The sequence below is a fragment of the Ceratotherium simum genome, chromosome 34 (assembly GCF_057802395.1).
Source record: "Ceratotherium simum simum isolate JZ-2026a chromosome 34, ASM5780239v1, whole genome shotgun sequence".
Taxonomy (NCBI): domain Eukaryota; kingdom Metazoa; phylum Chordata; class Mammalia; order Perissodactyla; family Rhinocerotidae; genus Ceratotherium; species Ceratotherium simum.
This window is the reverse complement of record NC_141933.1, coordinates 17,789,115-17,811,388: the sequence shown is the minus strand read 5'-3', so window position 1 is coordinate 17,811,388 and position 22,274 is coordinate 17,789,115. Positions and strand designations below refer to the sequence as shown.

General features: G+C 34.6%; 2 protein-coding genes and 1 pseudogene across 2 annotated transcripts in view; 2 read left to right on the top strand and 1 right to left on the bottom strand.

The window, feature by feature from the left end:
- The window catches only part of LOC101407136 (olfactory receptor 5AP2), a 508,331-nt gene that overhangs the window by 201,045 nt on the left and 285,012 nt on the right, over window positions 1-22,274 (bottom strand). The gene's annotated exons all lie outside the window — the stretch shown is intronic.
- On the top strand, window positions 5,215-6,153 carry LOC101396089 (olfactory receptor 5J3-like). Its single transcript, XM_004443839.2, has one exon. The coding sequence runs from the start codon at window positions 5,215-5,217 to the stop codon at window positions 6,151-6,153; it is 939 nt and encodes a 312-aa protein (XP_004443896.2).
- LOC147912599 (olfactory receptor 5P62-like) lies at window positions 12,608-13,529 on the top strand (annotated as a pseudogene).

Sequence of the window (22,274 nt, the reverse complement as noted above, 5' to 3'; positions counted from 1 at the left end):
ATAAAAGTTGCTCCACTTCATTAGTAATCTGGGAAAAAAAAATTAAATCCATAAAAAGATGCTATTACACTCTCACTGGAAAGGATACAAGAAAAAAATGTAAAAATTTTCAGGTGTTGGTGAAGATATGGGGCAACTGGAACTCTCATAAAGCACTGATGGAAATGCTACACCACTTGGGAAAAATGATTGACAGCACCTACTAAAGCTGCACATACAAAATGCAGAGTCTGTAGAATGCATTATACATAAAGTGTAGTTTTCAACAAAAATTTACCATACCTACAAAGAAACAGAAAAATGTAACTCATACACATGAAAAAAAAGCAGTCAGTAGAAACTGTCTCTGAATGAATCAGATGTTGGATTGAGCAGAAAAAGACTTCAAAGTCACTATTATGAATAATATGATCAATTAACAAAAGGAAAAATATAGAAGAATTAAAGGAAATCATGACAATATTACTCATCAAATGAAGAATCCTAATAAAAAGAAAAGGATTAACAAAAATACCAAATGGAAATTCTGTAGTTAAAAAGTACAATAACTGAAATGAAAAATCTACTAGAAAGATACAAAAACAGATATGAGAAGATTGAAGAAAGAAGCAGTGAACTTCAAGATAGATCAATGGAAATCATCTCATTTGAAGAACAACAACAAAAAGAATGAAGAAAAGTGAACAGAGGCTCAGAGATTTGTGCAAAACCATAAAGCATATCAATAGATGCCTAGTGGAGGTCCCAGAGGAGAAGAGAAAGATGTTACCAGTAAAACAAAACTTGAAATAATACTTGACAAAACTTCCTGCATTTGGTGAAAAAACTCCATTCAACATTTTACTAAGATTCCTAACAGATAATATACGCTACACATAAATAAATTCCAGGTGTAGATAGGCCTAAATGTGAAAGGTAGAACAATTAAAAAGTGGGGCAAAATAATAAGTAGTAAATAAATGAATAATAAAAAGTGAAAGAAAAATAAAGATATCCAAATTGGAAAAGAAGTACAATTTTCATTATTCTCAGGTGAAATTTTTCTCTACATAAAAAATCTTAACCAATTCTTATAAAATTGATATACAAAAATCAACTGTGTTTCTATATATTAATAGCAACTAATCCAAAAATTAAGAAAATATCTACATTAAAAATAGTATAGAGCCAGCCATGATGGCCTAGTGGTTAAAGTTAGGTTCGCTCAGCTTCGGCAGTCCGGGTTCTGTTCCCAGGCGTGGAACCACTCCACTTGTCTGTCAGTAGCCGTGCTGTGGCGGCAGCTCACACAGAAGAACCAGAACTTACAACTATGCACAACTACATACTGGAGCTTTGAGGGGTGAAAAGGAAGAAAAAAGGAGGAAGATTGGCAATAGATGTTAGCTCAGGGTGAATCTTCTCCTGAAAAAAGAAAATAGTATAAAAATGCATAAAATATTTAGGAATAAATTCAACAAAAAACATCAAGACTTGACTGTGAGAACTGAAAGCTATAAAATATTTCCAAGAAAAACTAGAAAAGATCTAAACAAAAGAAGAGATATACCTGGTAAGTGAACTAGAAGACTCCGTTCTTAGGTATTTATCCAGAACTGAGAAGTTATGTCCATACAAATCTTTCACTCTAGCAGCTTTATTCCTAGTAGCTGAACATTGCAAACAACTTAAATGCCCATTAACAAGTGAATGGATAAACAAAATGTGCTCTATCCATACAATGGACTATTGCTCAGCAATAAAAAAGGACAAGCTAATGATTTATATAACAATATGGATGTTTCTTAAAACATTATTCTGATTGAAAAAGAGACAAAAAAGAACATATATTGTATTATTCCAATTTTGTGAAACTACAAAAGCAAATCTCATATATAGAGATACACAGCTGATCAGCAGTTCCTTGGGGCTGGAGGTAAGAGATAGGGGTTTCTTGGAAAGAGACTTTGGGGGTTATAGAATGTCCCATGTTTTGATTGTGGTAGTAATTGCCATGGAGCACATATTTGTCTGAATTCATTAAATTATACACTTAAAATGACCACAGCTTAATGTGTCATAATTATTCCTCAGTAAGTTTTATTGGAAAAAAGGTAATTATTTTCTAAAATATAACACTTTAATATATTGTATTAATTAATATAATTTCTGGATAATATTTTTCACAAAAAGGTTTCTTTCATTACAAAATAACTCACATTAGCAAACATATGCTAAATTCATTTTGAATAATGCTATTACATTTTTCTATACGCCAAATTCAACTGCAGCTCCATATGTATTCTAAATTTCAACACTTTTTTGATTTAATATCAGTTTTTGTTGCTAATAAAGTCATTAAGTCTTATTTTGGGGATCCATTTGAGTATCTGATTATTGGTATGAGGCCTCTTTCCAGAAATATGTGCTTTTAAACACAGTATTTCATGTAACTTCAAGGGGTTAATAGACCTACAGAAGATAAAAGACCGGATAGGAACTTTCTGATTATAATTGTTGTTTTTCTTTTCAACTGAATGCTTGCAAATACAGACGTTTATAAAGCTTTTTCAGATAACTTTTTGTCCTTAATCTACAATTTCCTAGGAGAAAAGAGAATATTGGTCTGAGAAACTTAATCTCTTCATTTTCTTACATGTATTTCTTATATAATTCTTTCATGTCTGAACTGGGAATGTATTAGATATTAAAAAAAAAAAACAGAGAATGCATCAGGTACTTAGAATGTTCTAGGCCTTCTAACGTAATCATCTTCTGGCTTAACTGAAATTTAGAATATCACCTAATCCCCCCTACTACTACCTGCTCCGTTAGCTTTATTTTACGGATTTAGGAAATTTGCATTTGGGAAGGAAAAAATTAATTGTTTTTAGAATAAAGAATAAAAGATAATTTTTATTTAGATACACATGGAAAGGAAGAATGTGAAATATTGCTACCAGAATCTTCATAACTCATTTTAAGATGAAGGTAAAAACTCCAAAACTGTCGGGGTGGGCCCAGTGGCATAGTGGTTAAGTCCGTGCACTCCGCTTCAGTGGCCCAGAGTTCGCAGGTTCAATACCAGGCTCCGACCTACACACCTACACGCTGCCCATCAAGCCATGCTGTGGCTGCATCCCAAACGCAAAATAGAGGCAGACTGGCACAGATGTTAGCTCGGGGACACTCTTCCTCAGTGAAAGGAAGCCCCACATTTCCTGTCATTCATTGTAACATTTAGGAAATTAAATGCCTTAAGGGAGCCATTATGTTCTTGAGAGTTTCCTACATCCCTCAAGAAACACAAGGAACTTTTAATAATGTATTTATTCTATCCTTTCCATGAGAAGATTAACTCCAGGGACTCTCTTCCCATTAGAACTAAGGCAAATACATAACTGAGCTTTTGTCTGAAGCTGTCTCCTGACACGGTTCATTTTTGATCGTCTTGCTCTTGTTTTCACACCATGGAGGCTGTGCGTTTGGTTCGGATGTATTAAAGGAGAAGTTTGAATTTTAATCCTGTTACCTCTAACTACTCTCATTACCTAAATTATGTATTATTGTAAATATCAGACAAATTTAACTTTTTTTCTTGCATTTTGTTTTTGTTTTAGTTTTGGGGGGAATAAGGAGAAATAATCTATGGAAATGGGTGGTCACGAGTTTCCAAAATAAGCTAAGGTTTTGGACAATTTTTTCTTTCACTGGTAAGTTAACTTTACTTATTCGAATATCCCATACACATACATTCTGAAAATTAGTTAAAAACAAAAAAAGAGATGAAGAAAAATGAAAAAAAAAACATCATGTTCAGATTTTAATCTGATAAACACTTCAAACTACAGGGTTGTAGGAATTTACAATTTGCCATTTATTCCAACCCCTTATCCTACTCTTCAATCTCTTTTGCTATATTAACGTCTAAATTATTATGCAACTTCTACTGAAACAATGAAAAAATCAATGTTTTAACTCAATTGGAGTATTTGTTCCTAAAGGATGAATTGCAACCCTGTCATAAATACATATTCCCATAGGGATTACTCATCTGTCAATGTAGATATTCTAGATCTAACATAGTTATCTCCTTATTTCTTATTATTTATGTAATCTTGCAATGTTGTTCTTTTCTGAGTTTTACCTACTGTATTCAAGAAACAAGTGTCTCCCAAGTGAAAGGATGATGAAGCCACTAAAAACATCATCCTTTATTCTGTAGAGATAAAGCTATAGTATTGTGAGCTGTTTAAAACATTTATTTTTATTTTTAGGTAAATGTGAAAAGACAGTTAAATTTTTAGACAAAATGCAGTAATAATCAACAAATGTGTGTTGATTAAGTAGAAAAGACATCACATGTTCTAAGAAACATGTTGCAACATCAAAAACCTCAAAACATTGTGAAGAAGAATCTGAATGTTTTATACGTTTGCTTTATTTGATAGATTTGCTTTGCTTTTTCTGAGAAAAAGTATAAAGACTGTTTCCTGAGTGTTCTGAGTAAGGTATTCCTACTGCATATCAAAGGCCAATTATAAGTTGCTGTTCATCATGTTTCATATTCCAGCTCAGAGTGCCCTCTCCCTTATGCCCAGTGGGCACTCTTCTCAGAAGTAAATGCCGCTGGCTGTTTTCTAAGGATGAGTCCAGAGATGGTGGATGTTAGGACCTTGCCTTTCATCACATTCGAGTTTAAAAAATGTGAAGTAAGAACTAAACATAAATGTGTAAGAGGAATATCTCAGGATTAAATGCCACAGTACAATTTATTCTTACATCTTCATATATTTAACATTAGCTGCTGTTAAATCCCCAGTGAGAAGTTTAAAAGAGAGCTTCAATGGTACCTCAGGTTAAATTCTCAACTTCAGTTATTATGCTTTATAAACGGGACTTTTCTTTATAGATTTTAGAATGAAATTCACTTAAGGTTTTTTCTTCACACTAAGACCGGCATTTTGAACGCACCCTGAGGCAAAGACCCTAATGTTTTCATTTTTTACTCATGGAAGTCCTTATGGAACAGGCAGATAAACAGTGTTTGAAGAGGCCAGACACTTTCTTAGTTAAAATTTTGTGTTTTGCAGGTAAAACAACCAGAGCAGAGAAGTAAATAACTAGTTGCACAGCTAGTTAGGGATTCCAAGCAGTCTTGATGGTGCAACGTGATTATTCTCAATTTATTCCAATCTCCTCATCATTAACAGGTACCAAGAAAAACAAACAAAAATGCATTGTGTTAATTGCACATCAGTCACTGAGTTTATCCTTTTGGGGCTGACAGATCACGCTGAATTGAAAGTGGTGTTCTTCATGTTGTTCCTGCTGATCTATGCTGTTTCCTTGGTGGGGAATCTAGGAATGATCTTTCTCATCCAGACAACCCCGAAACTCCAATCACCCATGTATTATTTCCTTAGCTGTCTGTCATCTGTTGATGCCTGCTATTCTTCAGTCTTTGCACCCAAAATGCTGCTGAACTTCTTTGTTGAACAGGAGACAATCTCATTCTCTGCATGCATCATTCAATATTTTTTATTCGTGTCACTCCTTACCGCTGAGGGCTTCCTGTTGGCAGCAATGGCTTATGACCGCTATATGGCCATTGTGAACCCTTTACTTTATACAGTGGCTATGACTAAAATAGTCTGTGTTGTCCTGGTCATTGGATCATGTGTAGGAGGTTTAATCAACTCTTTGACACACACAATTGGTTTGGTGAAATTGTCTTTCTGTGGGCCAAATATCATCAGTCACTTCTTCTGTGACCTTCCCCCATTGTTGAAGCTGTCGTGTTCTGACACCTCCACGAATGAATTGTTGCTTTTAACCTTCAGTGGCATTATTGCTATGAGCACTTTCTTGACTGTGATGATCTCCTACATCTTCATCGTTGCTGCCATCCTGAGGATCCGCTCGGCAGCAGGTAGACACAAAGCCTTCTCCACATGTGCTTCACATCTAATGGCTGTGACTTTGTTCTATGGCTCTGTAAGCTTTAGTTACATTCAACCGAGCTCCCAATATTCCCTAGAACAAGAAAAGGTGGTATCTGTGCTTTACACCCTGGTGATTCCTATGTTAAATCCATTAATTTATAGCCTAAGGAACCAGGAAGTGAAGGATGCAGTGAAAAGGGCTGTGGAAATGAAATACAGTTCTTGTTAATGTCACACCGTATGTGCCCCAAACCAGTACACAAACAAGTGCTTTGAATAGTGATATCTATGTGAATTTATTAAAACTTTGAGCCTGAGGGACTCTTAGAGTTTATTTAATTGGAACCCTCTGTTTTACAGTGGAAGAAAAAGGTCTAGGAGAATAAAATATCATAGTACATATGGCTGGTTATTTTGCAAACTAACCTAAAAACCATACTAAGATCCAGGGTGGTTACTTCTGGATAATCGTTGATCGTTGACATTTTCATTTCTATATATGGGTAGAAATGAATAAATACATATAGATACATAGACACACAAATACACACACATCTAGACACAAACATAAAATTCATAAATAATAAAATGTCTCTTAACTCGGTCTCTCTATTGAGCACAAAGAAGTAAAATATTTTTAAAGCAAAAACCATTGGTATTTGAATTGTCCAATAAAACTGACAGACGCATGTTCCTGAAATTAGCCTGGATTATTTCTAATCAGATATTCTTCAAAATAAATGTAAACACTCAAAAATAGTCAAAGAAAACTCAGTGCTAGATGACCTTTCCATCTACAGTGTTTAGTCTAAACCGTTTCCTTGTTCCTGGACTCAGTTTCCATTACTACACATGAAATTGAGCAGGGTGGAAGGCCACAGTTTTATTACCACTTCACATGGAAGGGCCACCAATACTCAGAATTTTACTTCATGTTTAGAAAGGATGCCTCCAAGATAATTAGGGAATCAGTAATAATCAGACTAATTTCCCTCTTTCCTTCAAGAATCTTCCAACATCTTCTCTGGACATTAAACAAAAAATTCCCTGAAGGTGTTCCAGGTAGGAGGAAACCTGTGCTATGTGTTCTAGGTGGGAAAACATGTGAAGCCGATTACTTTCCCTTTGATTCAAATTCTATGTACAGGTGCATAATGATAGATCAGGCCCGTAAATACTGATTCTTGCATAGTGAATTCTTTTCCCTAAATTGCTGTAAACCCCCCCAACTGGAATAAAAAATCAGTATTCTAGAGAATATCTTCATTTACAAATTATGATTATTTTTTGGAGTTTGTTTTAAATATGGAAATAACTAAAGGAAACTAGGCTAAGCAGCCTAACGAGACAGTAGAATGCTCCATAAATATTAATTCATGTTTTTACATGGTGGCTAGACTAAAGTTTTGCTTTTTCCTCTCAGTGACAACCAAAATGTTGTAAATGAATGGCTCAAATATCTGTGAAGACGGAAAATTAGAATGTGAAAAAAGTGAAGGTAGCAAATTGAAATGCTTGTTATATTAGACGTTCTTGCAAAGAAATTCATATGAAAGTTTACTTTTCAGAATGAAAGAATAATAACAACTCCACTAGCACCAACACCAAGAACAGCATATAACATTTGTACGGCCCTTCTTGATGTTCCAAGATAATTTAATGTATCATTTGAAGGCTAACCATATGTGACATTTATCTATGAGGCATTCATGTATTAAAGTTTTTTCATTTTCATAGTAAAATTAAAAACAAAATAAGAATGATAATAAGTAAACTTAATTTTATATAGTTCTTCACCATTTTTTAAAAGCACTCAATATCTTATATCTTAGAGCTTGAAACACAAGGAATTATATATAGGCAAGATAATTGAAACTCAAGAAAAATAAATTGAATTACTTATAATTTTTTTTACAAATTTTGTTACAATATACACCCTTTGAAAGAATGGACTGTCCTCCCAGGATGCAGATAAAATAGTTTACTAAATGTGTATGTGTGGGAGGGGGGTTATTTTATGAAAAAAAATGATTTTTGTTTTTTCTACTACTGACCTTCAACTCATCCTAACAAATAGCTACTATATTATACTATAAACAGGAGGTGGATGCATAAATGAGAAAAAAAGATTCCCTCTCCTAGAATTCTAAGGCAAATGGAAGGTGCGTGGAAGATTTCTAAGATGTAGATTGGAAAATGAATAATATACCATATATATGGTACATATACATATATTCTGAAAGTAAATGAAACTGAGTTCAGTAGATTCCAAGTGTTCTTAAGTGGTAGATATAATTCATCAATAGGAGATAGATGAGGACTTCATCAATGAAATATCTAATGCTATTCCATAAATTGTTATGTAAAGTATTAGGAAAACAATTTTGAGACTAGGCGCTTGTATCTGCAATCCCTTCATCTCATACATAAAATTGGTTATTGTTCAACATCAATGCTTGGAGAAATCAGGACTCAATAGATGTTTATCTCACATAACTTTCCTCTTAGTCCTCATAGAGTCTCTTGCAAGTATGTGTTAATTTTTTATTTCATCTGTATATCCTTGCAATTTGCAATTTGGAAATTGACCTGACTCATCAATAAAATAAGTTTCTGGCATCATTGGGGCTGGTCATGGCTACATCTGTGTTGTGGTCATGTTTGATACTTATTAAGAGACCCACGAGCCAATGCGACGAATTTATGTTGCTAAGATTTGAGATTTAGCCTTCTGCTGTGAGCACATAGTGATTACATTGACCCAGCTTTGATGACAATATTCAGTTGTCCCTGGTCAAATGGGACCTGTGGACAAATTCAAACTCCCAGAATCATGGACATCTAAGGATCATATAGCCAACCCATCTAAACCCTAATCTGATAGAGAATACTCTCTAAAAATGCTCTAACGGTTGTCTACCTTCCCCTACAAAACCAGCATTTATTAAATCTTAGCAATGAAATAATGACTTTTTTTTTCAGTTTAAGCAAGATATATTTCTCTCCTTAGAGCTTATATCAAGTACTCTCAGATATGTCTTATGAAGTCTTAGAATTCATATATTCTCTCTCTTCATTCTTAGTCTCCTCAGATATTCAGTTTTGCTAGAATACTATCCTGAGTCTAATTTTTTTAACACTGGGTATTTCCTATCTTTTCCACTATTCTTCACGCAATATGGTTTCAAATTCCATGATTATACTGTTCACTCTTTAGTTTGTCAATATTAAAAGGCTGCATGGACTAAATAGTAAAAAGAATGCTAAACTTTTACATCAGACGACCATTCTATTAAAACTATTTTTCTACCACTTCCTATAAGTGCAAACTTGGACAATTGCTTTAATTATTCTGGGCCACCTACAATGTGAAGCATATGAATTGGAATATTTAATTAAATAAAATCACATAGTGATTAGAGATAATAGTTATGAAGTGCCTGGAACATACTAGGCCTTTAATAAATAGAAGCCCTTCCAACTAGGATCCTACTTAACATGTGGTTGTCAAATAAAAAGAAATACACTTGTTAATAAAAGTAATTATAATATTGCCTGTGTATTAGTCTGTTTTCACTATTGCTTCATTTTAAAATCACTGCAGATTTTCACCACCTTGTTCTTGTGAAGTTGTGTTTGTTGGTTTGGTTGCATTTGACCTATCTTAGTGACTTATTTCTTCTTATTTCCCCTTCCCTCCTTTTTATGTTTATCCTACCATTTCACCCTGTATTTATCTCCTTTTATATTTTCCATTCTATTGTCCAAGTATCAGCCTACCTAGTATTCCTAAAAATTACCTTTATGTTCAGCCAATATAGTGACAAATATGTTGAACCTGATATTATCTTAATGTCTTAATTGGCTAAATTACTCCTAATATTATAAGGCGATCCAGTGACTGAAAACACACACACGCACGCACACACACACACACACACCTGAATTCTATTTAGTAATGGCTTCCACTTCTTTTGAGTTATCTCACATCGAAATATGTGTATATTTTCCATAATCACTACCAATAACTATGTATTTATAGAAGCACATGGTCATCAACAAATGGAACTTAGCATTCTTTAAAACAAAAATAATAATATAATATGTATAGATAGTTAAATTATGTAAATTATAATTATAAACACCAGTGGAGTTCATTTTTAATAATTCCATTTTTTCTTGTAGAGCCTCATATAGGTGAGACAAGAACATATGCAACAATTTTCTCTAAAACTGAGAAAAGGCCAAATAAATGAATTGTTACAATTTGGAAAGACAGTGCTGGGGCCTTACTTTCCCCTGGCCTCTCTCTAGCTGTTTTAATGAAACCTGGTGTTCACAGAATCACTGGGGATTCTGTCCTCCACAGGCCCCGAGCCAAATATAAACACAGTCAGGAAACTAAGAGAAAGGGCCAAGCTTCCTCTTGACTCCAGGTGGGTGTTATATTTATGTTTTAACAAAGGAATTATAAATGCCTTCTTCATTTCTCAAAAGCAGCAGCTCTCCACAGGTGCTGTGAGTGGACTGTGAAGACAGACCGTGGCCGCACGTCCATTCCAACTGTGGAGATAAGTGAGACAGAATTAGACCATTACCAAGTCACCTGGCTCTCTTGAAATAGTTAGTGGGTTTGTTCCATATTTCCTCAGGTAGCTGTTTTTAAAGCTTCATATAATGATGTAAATTGCAAGGGGAAATTTATTTAAGGAAATTCTTTAAAATCTAAGATTGATTGCTACAAACTATTGAATTTTGTTAAATCTGAGGGAGAGTGGCGATTTATTTGACTCCGTTACCAGAGCTAATTTTTAGACTCAAATATTAATTTATTGTATATGACTGACTTTACAGCAAGAGAAAAATGGTATGAAAGGCAGTCCAGGTGAAAATTACTATTTATTAAATGAAAATTAAAGAAATAAATATGAAATCAGTTAAATAAGAAGAAAATCATCTTCAAAGTAACAAATTGGCTGTTTAAAAACAAAGTCAATCAAGGCAAAGCTAACTAAAAAAAATTAAACTAAAAAAAGCAAAGATCCAAAAAATTACTTTAGTCAAAAAGCCATCTGTCCAGTATGTCAACAGATAGTCCAGTCTCTGTTTTCCTTATTTGTTTTCCTTTGAACATACGGCAAACATTTAGATAATATCTATGGTGTGCCAAATAGTTTCCACATATTTTCTTAGTGAAGTCTCACAGCTACCTCTGGAGAAAGGTTTACAGATGAAACTAATAGGTAGGCTCCAAAATAGAGTTAGACATGAAATCACAGCTTAATGCGGTAAAAAGTGACTAGCCATTCGTTTTAACCTCTGATGTTCAGTAAAATGAACATAATCAAAGCTATCTTTTAGTATGGTTTCAAGTTTTTGAATTGTTGTTAAATAACTTAATTTACATCACGCTGACAGCAAAGGGTAGAGATCCAAGCCCATGTCTTTCTCATTCTTTATTCAATATCAGGGAAATATTATTCCCAAAGCATGGATTGTGGAACATCATATTCATTAACGTTCAGTGAAAATAGATTCAATTGTCAAATTAAGGTGAAACATGCTCTATATGTATTTCTCTTATTGGAAACTTCCAAAGCATACTAGTGTATTATGTATTCCTGTAAGTCTGGCAGTAAAGAAAACTTTCTTAAAAAATTATTTAGCCAAGTGATTCCCAAATATATTGGATACCAGAACCTTACTTTTCACGTATTCTGGGTAATATTATAAGCCTAAAATAAAATTAATTTAATGATCTAACTTTTCCCAGATAAAAAGCCAGATCCATATGTGATCTAATGGGCCCAAAGCATATGCATTGTCCTTGAAATTAGATTTGAGACTGTTTGACTGCAAGGATTAAAACATATTGAAAAAGTTTTCTGACTCAGTCTCTATAAAAACAAATCTGACATGGACTAATCCAAGCCATGGGATAATAAATGTTGGGGAATCAGAGGATGAAATGATAAATATCTGTTGGAGTAGCAAAGAATGACTTCCTGGAGCAAGTGAGTTTTAACAAATAAGTAATGTTGTTATGATAGAAAATGTTTGAATTTTTTTCAGTCTCTATTTTAGAAACATTTATTTCTCATTTTCCATTTTTATGCATAATCTATAAATTTTATTAAAAATTATATATCCATATAAATATAAATTCTATTTGTTGTTTTTATTAATGTGTCATGTATTACTTGTCTAAGTTAAAAGACGTCATAGAGAATAATTTTGCTAGATGTCTCAAAAATTTACCTGTTAAATATTGAGTTTTTTTAATTCTTTGTTAAGCAATGTACTTCCTTAAAATAGGGGGTCCTTGCCTTGTGTTCTGGAATCTGGAATATACTGTTATCCAGGATCCAGCTCCTGAACTCTCTCTGTTAAACAAACATTCCTATTAGGGCTCTTTAATGGGATGTTAATTTCTCTAGGGTTTCTTATGTGGTACATAATATCAGTTTATATCCCCCGGTGAGACTCTGATCCAACTAAAGTTTTGTATCAGGCTAACTTTTCATACTTGCAAGAATTGGCTTTACCGTGGATTATTATTATTAATTAAAACTGTGCAGTTTTCTAAAGATGCTAGTAGATTGAATTCACATAGTCAAGCCATAGTCTTTGGTTATTTTTTTCCCTCTTGTTCCCTGCAGATCCCTCATAGGGGAGACACATAAATGGCTGAGAGAAGTGTCAGTGTGACAACTGAGTTCATCCTGCTGGGGCTGACTGATGACCCTGAACTGAGTACTGTTCTTTTGTGCTGTTTCTCTTGATCTATCTCTTTACTGCTGTGGGGCAGCACTTGGATTATCACAGTAAACCTGGTCAGTGCCCAGCTTCGTTCTCCCAAATACTTTTTCCTTAGCCAGTTGGCTTTCTTGGATTTCTGCTCTTCCTCAGTCTTTATTCCTAAAATGTTGGTGAACTACATATCAGGAGAGAAAGTCGTCTCCTCTCACGGTCGCCTCCTTCAGTATTCCTCTGTCAGTATGCTCCTGACGGTCGAAGTCTTCCTCCTGGCTGCAATGGCATGAGATCAGTATGTTGCCATTTGCCTCCCACTTCACTACAAAGGTCTCTTGACCCCAGGTTCTGTATCCACCTGGTGAGTGCTTCCTACATCTTGGTTGTGCCAACTCACTCATCTGAGCGGCTTGCTTAGCCTGTCCAATGTCATTAACCATTATTTCTGTGATATCCTTTTGCTCTTTCAACTTTCCTGTTCTGACAATCCAGGACAGTGAGGTTTTATTTACTGTCCTCTCTGAGACCACATCAGCAACTACCTTTCTGATAGTGGTTTGTTCCTACCTGGGAATTCTTCTCGCTATCCTGAAGATACGCTCTACAAGGAGCAGATATAAAGCCCTCTCCACATGTCCCTCCCACCTAATGGTAGCGACTCTTGTCTATGGAACAGTGATATTTACTTACCTGGGAACTAGCTCTGGCTACCCACAGGGGAGAGCCAAAATCCTGTCTGTGTTTTACACCCTTTCGCTGCCAATACTAAATCTTCTGATATATAGTGTGAGAAACACAGAGGCCAAAGAAGCAATGAAAAGAATTATTATGAGAAAAATATTTGCTCAGTGATTATGAATTTTCAAATAGAAATATTTATTGATTCTACAGGCAGGTACATTGCTAAATACCTGTGGAACTTGTTGGAGAAAAGAAGGATAGTATTTTCAAAGCAGCTTGTGTGCAAAGATATGTTCATTATTGGCTTGTGGATAATAATATAGTAATGTGTGTTTGTGTGTGTGTGCATGTACATACATATACATATACAATACATTCTGTCAGAAAGGAAAAAATTTTCCTCTACCCTCTCAAGTCTGCTGATTGAGGTCCTATGAATGAAACTGACAAAAGACAGATTACCAGGAGAAAAGACAGTCTATTCATATGTAAATAAGAGTGCACAAAAAATGTGGTTTGCTCAATAATTAGAGATGGGGTTTATACACCTAATTTAAAAAGGGAAAGGGAGAGGGAGAAAAGGCTTCTATGGGAAGAACAAATGGGCTTTGCAGGGAACAAATGGAAGATAAGAAATTTTGTGATATTATTTGTTTATGCAGGTGCCAGGGGTCCTTTCTGTCTTCTTCTCGGCAGGCAAAACTCCCCAGGGAGAGAGGATTTACGGCAGCCTCGCTTGTAGAAGTTTCTGACCTCAGTTAAATAAGAGAATTTCTGAAAAAGTCTCTTTCTGCATCTATTGAATCCCAACTGTTTTCCATTTAAAATAATTTTATGCCATTGTATAATTTGGATCCTTTCAATTCCCAAATTATTATTTTGAACCTCTGCTAACTTCCTATGTAATAAATTGACGCCATCTTCTAAGGATTGGTTAGTTACAAAATAGGATCTTCAGTTTTGACAAAGGATATAGTAGAACCAGTAGGTGACAATCACACAAACTTACACACAGAAACACATGCATGCATAACTCGAGAATCGTTTACAGAGAAAAAATACATTCTTCCTCCTCCTTTACAACTCTGGAAGAGCCAACCCATTTTACAGATGAAGAAACAAAGGATCAATGGAGTTAAAAGCTTACCAAAATAAGACAACATCCGCATTTGAAGAGGTAGAACATATTCATGTACTTGCCACAGGCCTCCTCCCATTTTACATAAATCATAGACTCTCCTGTATGTATTTTGTATGCCATCTTTGATTAGAACTGTTAAAATTTGAATATTTAACTTTAAAAAATAACTCCACAGGCACAGAAGGGCTTCTTTTTATGGCGACTCCATTTCTACCAGTTGTTTAACAGAAATGCCAAAATAATAACGCAAAGATGTCCTATTGTATCACAGTACAGTGGAATTTGCTAAGAATCAGCCTTTAGGAAACTTCCGTAAAACAGTATAATCATTTAAAAATGCTAATAGTTTTTTTTCCTACAAATGACTATTGGAATGCCGTTTTGCTTATGTGCATCATTCCATATAGTGTTTATTGTTCTGCTCAGTCAGACATGAGTCAAAAACCAAGTCTAGCACTGTTGTTATCACCACAACTGTTAAGAAAGCAAACACAGCCTTTGCTAAATGACACCTTTGCAATATGCAGTGAACAATGGTTTTGAGTTTGTGTAAAGAATGTTTATATCTATTCAATGGCTCACAGTAATAAATCTCATCTGTTAAAATCTATAAATCTATGGACTTTTTCCTTTTTACTTGACAATTACATTTGTGTAAATATGTAACAAAATATGTGAAAGCAAATTTTATTTCATTGTCTTTATACAGCCCATTATTTTCTTCCAGAATAATCCCATTGTCAAATATTTTAACTGCATATCACAATAACAGCCATGCATTTTTCAAAAAATAAGTAATCACTGCCATTGCTATAACCAAGTTTTAAAAGCAAAACTAGTATTATCATTTAATAAAGGAGTCCTTAGGACATGGCAAGCAGCTTTCTGAATGATATCTCATAATCACAGACTAAAATTTAAATCTACATAAGGGCCACCAAATCATCCATCTTCTGGTGTTAATACTTCATGTTTTAACGTCTTACAAAGTAATTTATAGCATAATGATAAAGTCTGTATATAAAACTTCATTTTTCTAATTGTTTGCATCTCAATAAAGTTCTAATAATGAAATTCTTTGGTAAAACACATGTAAATATTTTTATTTCGATACTTTGCTAAATTACTTTCTGAACGACTTATTTAAAACCTAATGCTTTCACCAATGCAATTATATTTATTTAAAAGTTTAGTTATTTTAATCTAATAGACATAAATAAATAATGAATGTACTGTAATAAAATCTCAAGATTGTGGGAAAAAGTCAAAACCAATAATGTGAAAATCAGTAAAGATGCAATGAGTGATTGTGTTCTTCCTTCCTCAAATTATCACTTGATTTCATGAGAAAACATTTGAGAACATAGAGTTTTTCTCTTCTTTTTCTCAAAAATGGACTTGAGGACATGGTCACTGGACCAAAATCAAGAAAACAAAAGCATATTGAATCAAATATAAGGGGTAAATTCAAAATAAATGGGCGTTCTGAAATATTATAAAATTACAGATAGAGATATTGTTTAGGGATACCATTAAAACCACGAGGAACCCAGATGTCTTTAAATATTTCTCACTCAAGCTATAAATTGGTAGAGTGAATTTTCCCAAGAGTTTTAGGCAGAAATATAAGAGGACAACAAAAATTAACTTCTCAGACCTAGCAAGATCTTATTTACATACAAAGGTAGTTTCTCCAGCAATCACTAAAGCCCCCTAGCCAAAAAAAGACTTCCCTGAAGTTTGCTTCATCCACTTCTGAACTTCGTGATGATCCCGTTTCTGACAAGATTTTTATGCTTCTTAAATTAAACCAGTAATTCAATCTAATTTGATAGCGTATGAGTGAATGTGGTGTCTTTGTTTAGATCTATAACCAGCCTGAAGATATGTGCTTGATTTTGTTGCTCTTAAAAGCCTCTGTTAGTAGTGCAATGCTAAGAGTAATATATACCAATATATATCTACATATCAATCTGTCTCTAGCTCTATAAACATATATATACATACCTACATATGTATATTGTTTGCATGACAAGATTAAGGTATTAAGGTATTGCGTTCTACTTTTTTTGTTGTTATTAGGTTCTACTTTAATCTACAGTGGTTGGACAATCCTGAATTAATATATGTAGTAATGAATATTAAATATTTAAATCTTCCAATTTGTTTAAGTTCTTTTGCAGGGAAAAGTAACAAGGATGATAAAAACACATAATTATGGAGAAATATAGAATTGAAAGGGTCAGGGCACCAATTATAATTGCCTCATTATGGAAGAAATGTCATGAGAAGAAGGGATTAGATTTGTTTTATAGAGTTGAAGGAATACAATGATAAGAATTTTAAAAATTTTGAGCTAAATGCATTTGAAAATCAAAGAAATGTATCCTTAATGATATCTTGACTACTTGAAGCTGTATGGAAATATATTTTGAATCAATGTAGTATTTTGGGATATTTCCCAAGACTAAGATGCACAGAAGATAAAGATCTCTTGGAAGATTGAAGCTAAAGATGGATAACAATTTGGTGAGAATTTGTAGGGAGCAGTTTGAGTATCAGATGGATGGTTATGCATGTTGGCCTCCAAGTGTCTTTCCAACAATTAGGCATCTGCTCATGGCTATTAAATAGATTATAACTTACAAATTTCAAAGAGCTCACAATGGCCTCTTTTTTGGTGCCATGTTCTTTTTTTGGAATCATAGAAATTTATAATTTAATGGGACCTTGTAATTGTTATTCTGATGAGAAAAATGAAGTACTGAAGAGAGAAAAAAACTATATATTATGTATATGTATTAGGCCTCATTACTCATTGGGTAATTAGTGGCATTCTGATTTTCAGCCTAGTTCTCTTCTTATTGCACAGTGCTAGACAACAATTTGTTTCACAAGCTAATTAAGATAGCCAAGAAAGCTCAACATTCCACATAGCAGTACACTCCTAATTCTTTGGCTAGTTTCTGTCCTTGTTCCACACGTATAGGTTTTTCTTTCATATCATTCAGTCTTGCTAAAGTTTTGGGGTCTTCTCAGAGATCAATCTGAGTCCCTATTAATAAAAAGAATACCTTTTGTACCCACCCCTCTTTCACATTTTGAAATGGAGCTGGATTTACCAGAGAAGCATATAAGGAAGACATCAGTTATTGGGTAAGATAAAGGCCTCAGACGATCATAGTCTTCTTGTCTGGCCATGTCATAGAGTCCCAGGAGGTAAGGCTTGCCCCCTACGGTGTGACACTAACTGCACAGTGGTTGAAGACAGTGGACACCTACTCCTTCAGGAAGGAGTTGTTGGTATAGTTCAAGAGTACGCACATCTTACCCACTGCCAGGAGGCCATCCACCATGCACTCGATCATCAGCGCGCCTGGACTGTGATGGCCTCTGAGCATGTTCCCCCACCCCAGCCCCGGCTCTGGCCTAGGGCTCAGGCTCAGCCCACCTGAAGGGTCTGCTCCCCATAGCAGCCTCATCCCCATTCCCCTCTGCCCTCTCCTCTCTCTCTTCCCCCACCCTTCCCTCTCCCCTGCCCTCCACTCCCCACCCCTACCACCGCCATCAGCAAGTCCAAGGGGAGGGGACTGTGGACCTGGGGTCTGCTGCTACTTTGGTTGCTGCCTGAATTCCCCCTGGGCCTGGGTTACCAGGCCTCCTGCTGCCGTTGCTGCTTGGCACCCATGTACTCTCCTGCCCTGCCTCCCCAGGAGGATCTGCTGGATCATCGGATTGTAAAGTTTTGTTTTCACTTCTAACTCCTCTTCTGGACTGTTTCTTTAGTAAGGAAAAGACCGCATCTTATTCAACTTCGTAGTTCCAAGATTACTGGGAAAGAGATTATCACATAGTAGGTGCACAATACTTATTTGTTTAATAAATTGGTGAGTTAATTATTTCATAGGATTTTATTACCTATAATGTGCTAGCATATCTGATACTGAAGAGTAAATAAATAACAAAGATAATCAATAAATTAAGAGTTTTTCCATCTATTACAATAGAAAAAAAATAAAACAACCACTACTGGAATCAGGTTTTCAATATAGTAAAGTGATGGGCATGTAAATTATAAACAAAGATACGAGGCAGTTTCCCGTGCATAGGAATGAAATAAATGCCTAACAAGACCACCTTTGATTCATAGAGCTCTATTCAGTGTGGAGCTTGAGGAGATGGAAACGGTCCCCGTAGGCAGAGTGATGTGAAACTGAGGGTCAGGGACCGTCTCACGGGATTAAAATCTGCCTGCCCCCCATCTAGAGCGCCTTCTGCTGACATGCAACGTAGAGTTGCAGCTTTGGCCCCAAATACTACTGCTGGTTATTCATCTAAAGGAAACAAGTCAATACGTATTCTGCATCCCTTTTTAAAAAAACAAACAAAGAAAAATCATGATTAGTATAAATGCCCAACAGTGAAGGAGACAGTTTAACAAATGTGTGTTTACAGATAAAGTCATTTATATATTAAGGAGATGGAACAAATATTGACTGAATACATATTATGTTGTCAATATCATGCAAGTTGTTTTATATATATTATTTAATTTCATCTTCACAAACACATGAGGCACGTGCTACTATTGTCACTTTGCAGACAAGAACACTGAGGCTCAAAGAGATTAAGAAGTTTTCACAAGATCGTAAAGCTAGTAAGTGATATTTCTGGACACAAACCCAGAATTATGGTTTCCAAATCCAAATCTTTTCAACTATAGCATCGAATTTTGATTTAAAAAGTTATAACTGCAGAGACTTAGACATTTAAAAGCTTTGAAAATACGTGTGAAATATTAAGAGAAAAATATAAGTCCACACATGAAAATAGAATATGTTGTCCAGATCCTGGTTTCCAGATGCCATCTTCCCATAAAAGATAGCAGGTCCTTGGAGAAGTGGTTGGTTTCTAGAGCCAAGTCCCAAAAAATATAAGATGATCCTGGAGCATATTGTGCTGCCAGAATATAAGAAGTGAGAGAAAGAAAAAAGACAATAGCATGTGCAAAGAGCAAAGCACATAGGAGCTAATTTGATGATGGTTCCATTAGCAAAGCTAGAACAATTTAAGCAACAAAATAAATGATGGTAGCATTGGATAACAACCCAAAGAACAAAATAATTGTCAATAAGTGCATATTGGTAAAACTAACCAACTAAATAAATAAATACATAGGGAAGAAAGAACAACTCTTCCTTTCAGAATAATTTCAATGAAAACATGTTGAAAGAATAAGGGAAATCAAAATTTCCTACCAAAACACCATGGTAATAATTGGTAGAGGCAATAGTTTGAAAGGATGCCAAAAAGTATAAATGAAATATTTACATAGTCTAAATTATTTTCCCCAAATATATATGTATACATATAATATTTATGTATATATAAATTACAAAGAAAAGAATAGGAACTTTGCCGTGAAGAAGTCTGGCAGACGCTACTTTAACTAAGTGATCAAGTTTCACATCACTGGTAATATCACTTATGGACATCATGCATCCTCTGATAAGATGAACAGGGCCTACATGTCACTTCACTGGCACTTTTCCCCGTAATGAATAACCTCAATTTAATCATGAGAAAACATCAGGCAAACCTAAATTGAGGGACTTTCTACAACATACTCGACCAGTAATCTTGAAAAGTATTATGGTCATGAAAGAAAAGGAAACAAAATTGGTGTTTCACAGATTTCAGGAGACTAAACAGACATAACACTAATTGCAGCATGATGTTCTAGATTGGATCCTGGAACAGAAAAAGGACTTTTTGGAATAACTGGTGAAATTGATTCAAATCTGTAGTTTAGTTAATATTATCGTATCAGTGTAAATTTCTTAGTGTTAATAATTGTCCTGTGATTATGTATGATGTTAACATTTGGGAAGCTCGGTGAGGCATATACAGAAACTCTGTTAAGTCTAAAAGTATCTAAATAAAAAGTGAAATGTAGCTGATTAACAACTAGAACTCAGAATAACTTTATAAGGAAATATGAATTTAGTTGAGCAAGCATTTATTAAATGTCCATTGATCCTAGAGCATGGTCACCCATAGCCCTCTACCAATTGTATATTGGTAGCCACTGTACCTATTAGCTCACCAAATATCAGAACATTAAAGAACTAGACAAATTTTGAATCTTGAAGGAGGCAATTAACTCTAAGTAATGTGAAAGTAGAGACATTATCACTCTCATCTCTGTAGTCCCTGTCTGTCTCTGTCATATTAAATGACAAAACATGTTATTTAATAACTGCTCAATAAACGTATGTTGAAAGAATAAGTAAGAGAATGGATGGAAATTTGAGATTTCAGATATACAAACCAATTCTTTCAAAGTTTTATTTCTCAAGATACATACTAGAGGGAAAAAAATGTAGTACAGTTTCCTTTGCCCTAACATCTGAATATGTTGATCATCAGTAAGTGATAGGACACATCTATAATAGATTTTATTCATTTTTACAATTTCTACTGTGACAACTAGAATTAGAGATATGTTTTTTCCTTCACCAATGAAGAATGTCTTGTTTCATCATTGTAATATTAAATCCTTTTTAAAGATAAGTAAAAAAAAGAATGTAAAACTCAGAGTAGAAAATTAGTTTAATTAGACAAGTCTGTGAGATCCTTCTAACCCAGTGTTTGTGGAAGTGTTTGACAATAGTCCATGGACCTGAGGCATTTTGCAAAATTTACTTTTGTGAGTCAATCTCAGACCTACTAACTTAGAATCTTTATAGGGTGTGGCCTAGGAAGCTGCTTTAAACAAACAAACAAACAACAAATGGAATCATACTGTGAGCTGAATTTTTAGAAATAGTGACCTATCAGCTGAGCATGAGACTGAGAGCACGAGTTTGATTTTTCCTTAAGGTTTCTTGCTCGTTTTCCTATATGGCACACTTCTTCTCAGCCAATGATTCTGTGTATGTACCATTGAGCACACTGAATTAAAAATCACTGAATGCCTGCATTAAAAATAAATACATACATGATTTGTTGGTATGGGTGGTAACATAACTTCAATGTATATTAACACCATTAAATCAGTAGATAGGAAAACACTGCTTTTTACTGGGAGGGGTCTCTAACATCATGTACCTCACATATTTTCATAATCTTTTAGGAAAGTATATATGTATATATAAATGAATATCTATAAACTAATAATATCAAAATAAACATTATTATTTTTTTTTGTGTGTGAGGAAGATCAGCCTTGAGCTAATGTCCCTGCCCATCTTCCTCTACTGTATATGGGATGGCAGCATAGCATGGCTTGACAAGCGGTGCATTGGTTCGCACCCAGGATTTGAACACTCGAACCCTCCGGCTGCCGAAGCAGAGCGTGCGCACCTAACTGCTACGCCACTGGGCTGGCCCCAAAATATACATTATTTTAAATACCACATCAATTACATTTTTATTATGTCTATGACCATTTAAACTGAAATACACAAAAGTAAGGAATGTGTATTTCTGCAGGTTTCCATTAGAGATGTATTCCCAAATTAGGAATAGACCTTGGGGTTCAATTAAGATACAAATCTCAAGAGATCAGAGATGCTAATTGACCAATTCCGTTACAATATAAGTCTGAGGAAGAGATGCTGGTATAAGAAGACTGTTTAATACACTAGATTTCAGAAGACAATCCTTTGTCATGGGACTGCTTTAGAAATACAGTAAGAACAAAACTAATCCTAATACGAATCTAGGTTTGAGCTAAAAAATTAGATTTTAATTCTCAAGGAGGCATGTAAGCA

Bases quoted from the DNA above. Each gene is read 5' to 3' on its own strand.
- LOC101396089 (XM_004443839.2), top strand. From the start codon at position 5,215: ATGCATTGTGTTAATTGCACATCAGTCACTGAGTTTATCCTTTTGGGG.